A 12185-nucleotide genomic window follows, 5' to 3' on the forward strand; every position below is an offset into this window, starting at 1 on the left:
GGACAAAAAAACACAGCACGAAAAAGGGAGACACCACAACACGACATAAAGAGTGACCTAAGACAACAACATAGCATGGCAGCAACATAATACAACTTAGCCTACCTTTCTTTTCAGCTGTTGGATCTCTGCCTTTGTTACAGCATGCTTTATTTGAAGCTGAGGAGAGAGTTAAGGAAGTTGTTGCAAAATCTGTCCAAAAGGTAGTGCAGTATATAAGGAACAGGGCGACACCGCCCTTCATCTTTAATGGTTCCTCTCACCTCCCGGTACTTATGGGCCAGCTTCTCAGGGTCCGTCTCCAGGGGAGAGATGTCCTCGTTCTCAGCCAGGTCAAACACCTCGATGGCAGACGGCTCCGTGGGGCTGACCTCCTCCTCCTCATCCTCCTCCTCATCAGTACCATATTCACCATCCTGGGGAAAGAGAGGACCGGTGAGCCCGAAAGTAACTATTCGGTTTGGGGTTTAATTATTCTCCAGCTCTTAATTGACAGGGCCAAAGTGTCTGCATATTTGAATAGGTTTGAATAGGTTCAATATGCTTCCATCAATCCCATTTCACAGTATTTTTATAAAATACCTGTGCCTGCTGCTACTATAACAGCATCATGGTTATAAAAATGTATTCTTAACTGACTTGCCTAGTTAAATAAAGGTAAAATAAAATAAATGGTTGGTTGGTACTGAGACTGGCCACAAGATGGCGTATAACACCATTGAAGAGCATCCCTAGATTGGGGGAGGGAACACAGAACAAACCCTCAACCATTATGCCATCATTCTGCATGTCAAAGTAATAAGATGGAGAACATAAGAATGTCCTGCATCCTCGTAGGATATTGATTGGACAGAGGTTAGAGAAAAAAAAGTCATCCTTTTGGGTTGTAAGTACTCTAAAATCTCTAACCTAACAACCCAGAGATGAATAATATAATAATATATGCTATTTAGCAGACGCTTTTATCCAAAGCGACTTACAGTCATGTGTGCATACATTCTATGTATGGGTGGTCCCGGGGATCGAACCCACTACCCTGGCGTTACAAGCGCCATGCTCTACCGAGGCCAAAACATCAGAAACATTGATTCATTCTGAAAAAGAAGTCAGAGGGAGACAGAATTTAATTTATCCTATTTGGCCTATGCTCTCTAAACTGACCTGTTGGTATGCATCACAAATGGCACCCTATTGCCTATTTACTGCACTACTTTTGACCAGAGCCCATAGGAAGAATAGGGTGTCATTTGGGAAGCACACGTGTGTTTATACTGTCTGGAGGCTATACTGGACAGTAACAGCGTAGCTAAGGACACACGACAATTCAGCTCACTCGATACAGCCACCGGCTTTGGGTCAATTCTGACAAAGATGTGATTGGCACACATACAGTATCTTAATCCTAAAGGGTAAAAGAGAACACACAGAGGGAAAAATGTACCTAAAAACGCGTATTATTATTTTTTTTTAAATTAAAATAGTGACCAGGTTTCAGTTTCTCTCTAAACTAGCCGTGTTCAGAGTCGTGTTCTTTAAGGCACAGAGTAGCAAAACATTTCACAACATGAAGAAAACATCTGTATTCTTATTGGACACGTTCTGGTAGGAACTCCCCTGTCTGTCTGTCCATCTGGACTGTACTTCTTGGTTGTCCATGTACTGGCTGTAGACTGGTTGTAGACCTACCTATACTGGTTGTAGACCAATTGTATACCTACCTCTTGGTTGTCCATGTACTGGTTGTAGACCTACCTATACTGGTTGTAGACCAATTGTATACCTACCTTCTGGTCATCTATGTACTGGTTGGTTAGACTGGTTGTAGACCTACCTATACTGGTTGTAGACCAATTGTATACCTACCTTCTGGTCATCTATGTACTGGTTGGTTACAGACTGGTTGTAGACCTACCTCTTGGTCGTCCATGTACTGGCTGTAGCGTTGTTCCATCATCTCTCTCTGCCAGCGCTCCTGTTCCAGGGTCTGTTGGATCAACTGGGCCACCTCACTCTGCTCGCCCGGCTTCTCCCGACCAATTAGAAACCTGCATACAATTACAGATTTTGAAAATGGCTTTCTATGTGGACTGCAATAAGAGGAACCTCTATGATATGGTCCCTTAGCAAGAGGTTAAATAATCTGAATTATATAACCTCTCAACCTTGACCCAATATGCTCCGAGAGAGACGTGTTTTTCAGTGTAATACTCTCCTCAGCTATGGAAGAGGAATCGGAGTAGTGCAGTTCAGAATGAGTACCCATAGTCAGTCAGTTATCAAGACCACCACAACAGCCTTAGAATCCCCCCCGTAAACTATCAGGTAATTAAATGCTCAACACAGTTCACATCCTCATTCACCCATCCATTCCCATGGCTGACATTTCGATGAATAGGCCCAACTGACTGCCTGCCTGCCTCAACCCTTCCTTCCCCGTCCACTGATCTATAATGCATGAGCTCTCTCTAAAGTCACACAACACTAACAATTACACACACACACACTCTAACAATTACCTCCATAGCTCTACTGATCACTAGTTCCAGAATGATGAATGAATGAGCCTGTATACGACGACAAAGCAGTGCTGGGGATTGAGGAACAGGCAGGCGACTCTGGTGCCCCATTCAGTCAGCCACAAATAGACCCCTCTGGCATTTCAGAATGATAATTGTGTTGATGCCTGCTGTGAGCATGATGGGGATGTTTTTATGCTCTTCCATGGTTCAAACGTGAGTTTCAGCTTTGTCTGTGGTTCTGTTGCTGTATCTCGAAGGGAAGTTTTCGCTCTTCATCATGGCCCCATTTGACCTCTGATGACTGACTACTCTGCATGCCCTGGTCTACACTGTATGTATGTGGGAGGATGTGGTCATTTAGACAGTCTTCTCTAGGGTCTAAAGCCACTGCAAAACTAAGAAGAAGATGTGTACAGAAAACCTTAAGAGTCTCGCGTCGCACAGTACTACAAAGAAAATAGAGTAGGGATTAGACTTGATGAAGTCATTTAAACTGTCTGTATCCAAGTGTTTGAGAGAGACGTCCATCAAGGCAACTCTATTTCCTCTCAGTAGCTAATTGTTCTCAAAGCAGTAGTAAACTCAGCAATTTTTCACTGTCAACTGCGTTTATTTTCAGCAAACTTAACATGTGTAAATATTTGTATGACCATAACAAGATTCAACAGACATAAACTGAACAAGTTCCACAGACATGTGACTAACAGAAATGGAATAATGTGTCCCTGAACAAAGGGGAGGGGTCAAAATCAAAAGGCAGTATCTGGTGTGGCCACCAGCTGCATTAAGTATTGCAGTGCATCTCCTCCTCGTGGACTGCACCAGATTTGCCAGTTCTTGCTGTGAGATGTTACCCCACACTTCCACCAAGGCACCTGAAAGTTTCCAGATATTTCTGGGGGGAATGGCCCACGCCCTCACCCTCTGATCCAACAGATCCCAGACGTGCTCAATGGGATTGAGATCCGGGCTCTTCGCTGGCCATGGCAGAACACTGACATTCCTGTCTTGCAGGAAGTCACGCACAGAACGAGCAGTATGGCTGGTTGCATTGTCATGCTGGAGGGTCATGTCAGGATGAGCCTGCAGGAAGGGTACCACATGAGGGAGGAGGATGTCTTCCCTGTAACGCACAGCGTTGAGATTGCCTGCAATGACAACAAGCTCAGTCCGATGATGCTGTGACACACTGCCCCAGACCATGACGGACCCTCCACCTCTAGGCCTTGGTGTAACGCTCATTCCTTCGCCGATAAACGTGAATCCGACCATTACCCGTGGTGAGACAAAACCGCGACTCGTCAGTGAAGAGCACTTTTTGCCAGTCCTTTCTGGTCCAGTGATGGTGGGTTTGTGCCCATAGGCAAAGTTGTTGCTGGTGATGTAAGGCAGGTCCTCACCAGACAACATGCCTACAAGCCTTCAGTCCAGCCTCTCAGCCTGTTGTGGACAGTCTGAGCACTGATGGAGGGATTGTGCGTTTCTGGTGTAACTCGGGCAGTTGTTGTTGCCATCCTGTACCTGTCCCGCAGGTGTGATGCTCGGATGTACTGCGAGGACAATCGGCTGTCCGTCCTGTCTCCCTGTAGCGCGGTCTTAGGCGTCTCACAGTATGGACGTTGCAATTTATGGCCTGCCGTCCTCATGCATAAGGCACTTTCACGCAGATGAGCAGGGACCCTGGGCATCTTTCTTTTGGTGTTTTTCAGAGTCAGTAGAAAGGCCTCTTTAGTGTCCTAAGTTTTCATAACTGTGACCTTAATTGCCTACTGTCTGTAAGCTGTTAGTGTCTTAACGACCATTCCACAGGTGGATGTTCATGAATTGTTTATGGTTCATTGAACAAGCATGGGAAACAATGTTCTGTGAAGTTATTTTAATTTTTACAAATTATCTTTGAAAGACAGGGTCCTGAAAAAGGGGTCCTGAAAAAAGTATATATTTTTGCTGAGTTTAGTTGGTGAGGAAGAAACCTGCTAAAAATGAAAAAAAAAGTGTTAACTACAAGCCTCTGTAACATCAGAGTGTTGCATCAAAGTGTGCATCTCAAATAGCACCTTTATTCCTTATATTGTGCACTATTTTTCACCAGATCCCTATAGACCCTAGTCAAAAGTAGCACACTATTGCCAAAAACATATCCTCACTTGACAGTGCCTGTGGTGTTCCTGAGGACGGAGGCAGCGAAGGTCTGAGTGACCCCCACCAGACTGGTCCCATCCACCTCCACGATCAGGTCATTCACCTGGATCCTGGGTGGAGAAACACAAAGCAGCACCAGTCTTATAACATGCTTACTTTTCCATTCATACAGGTTTGTCTCGGAGATAGAAATCTGTTTTGCTAACGAGACCTGCTCCCGCAAGGAACCGTAATGCGACCGAATTGACTCCCTTTATTATTCCAAACCTATTTCTGGAAAAGCAATAACATATCAAAATCCGCAAGGTAGACAGAGATGTGAATACTACTACTAGACATACAAGTTTGGCTCATCTCACATGCTTGATTGCTTCTTAGATGTATTAAATCATGCAGAACCTGTTCAGGTAAGTCTGCCAGGAGTGTAGCTGGAAAAGCCGTAGATGAAGGCCACCATTTTGTAACGTACCTGCCATCCCGATGCGCTGCTCCTCCATCGGTGACCGTCTTGACAAAGATGCCCAGTTTCTCCAGGCCCATGTCTGCCCCCGCCCCCATCCCAATGATACTGATACCCAGCCCATCCCCATCTGAGGACAGTGAGACAGTGAGAAAACAATAAAATCATTGTAATCCATGATGAAAATGAAATGCTCTTTTGTTTCATAATAGCTTCTAAAAATCAGAACATCCCTCTTGGGAGAAGGGATAACTGCAAGGCAGATGGAGGGATGATAGATGCGTGCTGATTGAGTGAGGGGATTGATCTCTGATTGTCTCAAGAGAATGGCGATTACAACTCCTCTTTACAGTTCTGTGAAGGGGACTTTTCTTAAGTGGGCAATCTGGAATGTTCTTTGTTGTCTTTCGAATCACAGATTTGCCACATTAAGGTTATGGGGTAACTGAGCTGAGGTGTACCTTTCTCCAGCTCGACGGGGAACAGGTCGAGCCTCTCCACCCTCTTCTCCAGCTCGTACTCTGCAGACGCAGCCATAGGGTCCACGTCCTCATTCCGACGATCATAGTCCTCGTTGGGGTAGGTGGCAAACACCTGACAGATGAAGAGAACACAAAGTAGCTTCTTACAAAACGGTTTAAACAAACTTTTTACCTAGGTGGGACTTGTGTAAAGCACTTTGTGACAACTGCTGATGTAAACAGGGCTTTATAAAATATAGTTTTGTTGTTGTTGATAGATTTACTGATTGAGCAGTAGTTGCAGGTTTATCATTGAGGATGAGGATGTTTCTATCCGTGTTAGAAGAGGGCCTTAGTTCCATTATGTTCTGATAGGTTGGATGGAGGTGGGACACAGTGAAAAGAGTGACCACATAATGTTTAGTGCAATATACTGTCACGTCATTCACCTAATCAAAATGGACACAAACCATTTTCAGCACCAAATTTGCCTCAGTTAAAGCTTGTTTCAACTACCAAAATGCTATTATATTCAGGTAACAGACTTCAAATCAACCCCGGTATAAAACACAGGCACCTCTCATAAAATAGATAGTGACCCATTTCAGAGCAGAGATTCCACTTTAGCCCAGCTCCAACAGCATTATTGCATCCCAAATGGTACCATATTCCCTACATGGTGCACTACTTTTGACCAGAGCCCTATGGGTAGTGCACTATATAGGGAGCTATTTGGGAATTAGCCCATGACAGTATACATAAGCACCTTCAGCATTCTAATGCAGTCCTGGCCATTGCAGCTGCCACACACACACACACACACACACACACACACACACACACACACACACACACACACACACACACACACACACACACACACACACACACACACACACACACACACACACACACACACACACACACATACACACTTTCTCGGCCACTCTTCTCTCTGGTCTTCCAGGGAGGCTCAGGTCACATGTGCACCTCACATAACCACTCTCCTACTAAAGCTACACAGGACCTGCTCGGTGCTTTACCCTCTCTTCTCTTTCCATCTCACTGTTCACCCTCCCATTTGTATCCCTCATTCCTCTCCTCTTTTTCTCTCCATCCCCAATAACCTATTCTCCCACTCTCCTCATTCCTCTCCTCTTTTTCTCTCCATCCCCAATAACCTATTCTCACTCCTCATTCCTCTCCTCTTTTTCTCTCCATCCCCAATAACCTATTCTCACTCTCCTCATTCCTCTCCTCTTTTTCTCTCCATCCCCAATAACCTATTCTCTTCTCTTCTCATTCCTCTCCTCTTTTTCTCTCCATCCCCAATAACCTATTCTCTCCAGCCCCAATAACCTCTCTCTCATTCCTCATTCCTCTCTTTTTCTCTCCATCCCCAATAACCTATTCTCTTCTCTCCTCATTCCTCTCCTCTTTTTCTCTCCATCCCCAATAACCTATTCTCTTCTCTCCTCATTCCTCTCCTCTTTTTCTCTCCATCCCCAATAAACCTCATTCTCTTTTTTCTCTCCTCATTCCTCATTCCTCTCTTTTCTCTCCATCCCCAATAACCTATTCTCTTCTCTCCTCATTCCTCTCCTCTTTTTCTCTCCATCCCCAATAACCTATTCTCTTCTCTCCTCATTCCTCTCCTCTTTTTCTCTCCATCCCCAATAACCTATTCTCTTCTCTCCTCATTCCTCTCCTCTTTTTCTCTCCATCCCCAATAACCTATTCTCTTCTCTCCTCATTCCTCTCCTCTTTTTCTCTCCATCCCCAATAACCTATTCTCTTCTCTCCTCATTCCTCTCCTCATTCCTCTCCTCATTCATTCCTCTCCATCCCCAATAACCTATTCTCTTCTCTCCATCCCCAATAACCTATTCTCTTCTCTCCTCATTCCTCTCCTCTTTTTCTCTCCATCCCCAATAACCTATTCTCTTCTCTCCTCATTCCTCTCCTCATTCCTCTCCTCTTTTTCTCTCCATCCCCAATAACCTATTCTCTTCTCTCCTCATTCCTCTCCTATTTTTGTCTCCATCCCCAATAACCTATTCTCTTCTCTCCTCATTCCTCTCCTCATTCATCTCCTCTTTTTCTCTCCATCCCCAATAACCTATTCTCTTCTCTCCTCATTCCTCTCCTCTTTTTCTCTCCATCCCCAATAATCTATTCTCTTCTCTTCTCTCCTCTCCTCTTTTTCTCTGGCTTTTATTTTTTTTATATCTCCCTCTTTTGCTTCTTCTCCAAACTCCCCAATATAACCTCTCATCTTTTAATCGTTTCCCTCCAATGAATAACCCTCCTCCTCTCTGTTACAACGGTCTTCATGTTTGCTACCTTTCCTCATCTGTTTGTGCCCGTCTCACAGTAGTCAGTACACACACACACACACACACACACACACACACACACACACCTCTTTGCTTGTACAGTGTCATCTAAATCACATGGTCTCTGTCTCCGTAGCAACCACAGTGAAGTGCTTGTCAGATTTGACATTGCTCTTATGATTCAACCAACCTCCCCCTGAGAGAACTAAATGGACTATTATCTGTTTTCATACATCATTGAATAGTAGGAAGGTTGAGGTGAGGCACATTTCTTTGGCTGGGCTAAACTGTATCTAGGTCTGTGCAGTTGGATCAAAGGTTTTCAAATAGAACACCCGGAAGAGGCCGTTGTACCGTACATATACTGTTGACGACGCAGCCTATGACCACGTAAATGCCAGCTCAGAGCTATACATTTAGGACACACACACACACACACACACACGTTAATGGCTACCTAAACCAGTAAACCTTTGACTGCTGTAGACCAATGGCGTGGGTTTGGCATATGGTCTAAATAAGTTGTGTGATTTAGGTTACCTATTGTATCTCGGCGGATTAGGATCATTTGGATTAGAAGCAGACAGAAAATATGTTTAGCCTTCGTGTGAATGGATGTAGCCTGGCACTAGCACAGGAGTATTCAAATCTTACCCTACGAGGTCTGGACTACTGCTGGTATTCTGTTCTACCTGGTAATTAAGAACACCCCACCTGGTGTCCCAGGTCCCTGATTAGAGGGGAAGAATGACAGGAAGCAGTGGAACTGGCATGGAGGTCCAGATTTGAGTTTGAGGGCATTAGTACATCAACAGTTAAAACAACTGAAAGTGGTCCCCCAAAGCTCTCTAACTGTGTGCATCCGAAATAACACCCTATTCCCTATATGGGGCACAACGTTTGACCAAAGCCCTATTCTGGTCTATTTATTGTATCTGTGCCTGTTTGTTCTGTGTCTGCAGCACCACCATAGTGCTAATAGAATTGCACTTAACTTGATTTGTCCACTTTTCTGAATTTAATTGAAAAGTAGTTCACTACATAGGGAGTAGAGTGTAATTTGGGATTTAGCCACAGTCTCAAATGGCAGTACGCTCCTCGAGTTTAATGGCCACAGCTGGTGGCCCTTCCTGACCCCAAGGCCTGGTGACCAGAGACCAACTACAGTTCAGACAGTATAGAGTATTAACATGTGTCAAAGGAAACAAGTCTCCTACATCCAGATGTGTCTGTACTCTGTACCACCTGCCTGTGTTGGGCTGCACCATCTGCCTGCAGATTCAGCTCTGCACACTGACTGACAAGGCAAAGACACACTGACATGGCTCACATACACACTGACACACACTGACATGGCGCACACACACACACTGACATGGCTCACATACACACTGACACACACTGACATGGCGCACACACACACACTGACATGGCTCACATACACACTGACACACACTGACATGGCTCACACACACACTGACACACACTGACATGGCTCACACACACACACTGACATGGCTCACATACACACTGACATGGCGCACATACACACTGACATGGCGCACACACACACTGACATGGCACACACACACAGACATGGCACACACACACACACACTGACATGGCGCACACACACACACACACACACACACTGACATGGCGCACACACACACTGACATGGCGCACACACACACTGACATGGCGCACACACACACTGACATGGCGCACACACACACTGACATGGCGCACACACACACTGACACACACTGACATGGCACACACACACACACACACTGACATGGCGCACACACACTGACATGGCACACACACACTGACATGGCACACACACACTGACATGGCACACACACACTGACATGGCACACACACACACACACACACACACTGACATGGCGCACACACACACTGACATGGCGCACACACACACACACTGACATGGCGCACACACACACACACACAGACATGTCGCGCACACACACACACACACAGACATGTCGCGCACACACACAGACATGTCGCGCACACACACACACAGACATGTCGCGCACACACACTGACATGTCGCGCACACACACACACACACTGACATGTCGCGCGCACACACACACTGACATGTCGCGCGCACACACACACTGACATGTCGCGCGCACACACACACACACACTGACATGTCGCGCGCACACACACACACACTGACATGTCGCGCACACACACACACACACACTGACATGTCGCGCACACACACACACTGACATGTCGCACACACACACACACTGACATGTCGCACACACACACACACTGACATGTCGCACACACACACACACTGACATGTCGCACACACACACACACTGACATGTCGCACACACACACACACTGACATGTCGCACACACACACACACTGACATGTCGCACACACACACACTGACATGTCGCACACACACACACTGACATGTCGCACACACACACTGACATGTCGCACACACACACTGACATGTCGCACACACACACACACACACACACACACACTGACATGTCGCACACACACCCACTGACATGACGCACACACACACACTGACATGACGCGCACACACACACTGACATGACGCGCACACACACACTGACATGACGCGCACACACACACACACACACACACACACACACACACACACACACACACACACACACACACACACACACACACACACACACACACACACACACACTGACATGGCGCACACACATGCAGAAAGCTAACACTTTCTCCTTCCAAAGTCAAGAGATTTACTTCTTCCTTATATGGCAGTATCCCAGACAGACACTGATCATCTTACATGATGCTCTCATATCCTCCCTCCCTCCCTTCTGTACTGTATGCACGCACACACACAGTCGCTGAACACTGGCTGAGCTGGGCGGGGTAGATAAGGTGGCAGTCAATGAGCGACATGAGCCTGCCTTTCCCCCTTTCAGGAGACAAACATTAGGATTAAGGTGGGGGGCAGGGCAGGGGGAGGCTGGGGCAGGATACATGCTGCTGCTGCTCCAGTTGTGACAGATAATAGGTCACAGTGGATAACAGATGGTCAGGAACACCCCTCCCTCCAACCCTCTCTGCCACCAATCGCCCTACAAAAGCTGTGTGCAGCCAGTAGCTAAACTAAGCTAATGCCTTCTGTTTGTGTCAGAACAGGGAATCCAAACAGGGAAACCGCTTGGAATGTATCACATATTAAAAAGCCCCAGCAACACACAAATGACTAGGTTGGTACTATGGGAGGTATATAGAGGTATGCCCTCATGCTGTTATATATTTTTTCAACAATTACCACAATGGCTCCTTGGCTGCACCCTAAATGGCACCCTAGTCCCTATGGCCCTGGTCAAATGTAGTGAAGGGGAAACAAAGCTTCCTGAAGCATTGAGCATTTCCTGCCAATTGTGTCGAAACTAGGTTAATAACTTGAGGATTTGATCAACACAGTGTACATTGCCTAAATTCAACATACCTGGTCAGTTAAATCCAAAACACGAAGTGCCTGCGGCACTCCAGGCCCAGGGTTGCCTACCCCTGAACTAGAGAATAAGATGCCACTTGGTACACAGCCCTTGGCTGGGAGGGATGTGGTTGGATAACATTGTGGTCAAGTGGTTACAGCCTCCTGGTACCGGGTTTCCCAAACTCTGTCCCCAGGACCCCTAAAGGGTGTACGTTTTCCTTTTTTGGGAAACACGGTCCTAGTAGAAAGCAGTTTACCCTGTTCCTCCTCTTGTTGCTTTCCCCAAAAACAAATCTGGCTTAAACCCGATAGGCTGTGTGGATGTGGTGTTGACGGGTGAGTTTAGCTGGTTTCTCACAACAGAAATAGCATGTTCCTCTCCACAAGTTCAGCTGCTAACCTATTAACATTAACACTGGGGAGTTTCACACTTTTTTTTTATAACACTCTTAGTCGCTCTTCCGATTACATTTTCTTTTTTACAAGATGTTAGTTTTCACTGTATACTATTTGCTCTCCATGCATGGTAGAATCTCAATGGCATTTTCTTGATTCCTTTGCATCCTCTGTCCTGGCCTCCTCAAAACCCATTGGATGCAAAGGTCAGAGATCCCTCCCCTCTGACAATCTCACCCAATGGGTTTTGAGAAGGAGACGAGGAGAGTGGACATAAGGAATCAAGGCAACGCAATTGAGATTCTCCCCATGTCCCATTGAAATGGCACTTTAGTCAGAGCTTTCTTCAACTACCA

General features: G+C 46.0%; 1 protein-coding gene across 1 annotated transcript in view; it reads right to left on the bottom strand.

Annotated features, from left to right (window-relative positions):
• The window catches only part of LOC124040235 (neurabin-2-like), a 31587-nt gene that overhangs the window by 2345 nt on the left and 17057 nt on the right, over positions 1-12185 (bottom strand). The window contains exons 3-8 of the mRNA XM_046357213.1: positions 5583-5715; positions 5131-5251; positions 4667-4771; positions 1913-2045; positions 264-416; positions 106-159 (exon numbers count right to left, since the gene is read on the bottom strand). Of these exons, the coding sequence (XP_046213169.1) occupies positions 106-159; positions 264-416; positions 1913-2045; positions 4667-4771; positions 5131-5251; positions 5583-5715 (699 nt within the window). The remainder of the gene's footprint in view (positions 1-105; positions 160-263; positions 417-1912; positions 2046-4666; positions 4772-5130; positions 5252-5582; positions 5716-12185) is intronic.

This window comes from Oncorhynchus gorbuscha, linkage group LG07, assembly GCF_021184085.1.
Source record: "Oncorhynchus gorbuscha isolate QuinsamMale2020 ecotype Even-year linkage group LG07, OgorEven_v1.0, whole genome shotgun sequence".
NCBI lineage: Eukaryota > Metazoa > Chordata > Actinopteri > Salmoniformes > Salmonidae > Oncorhynchus > Oncorhynchus gorbuscha.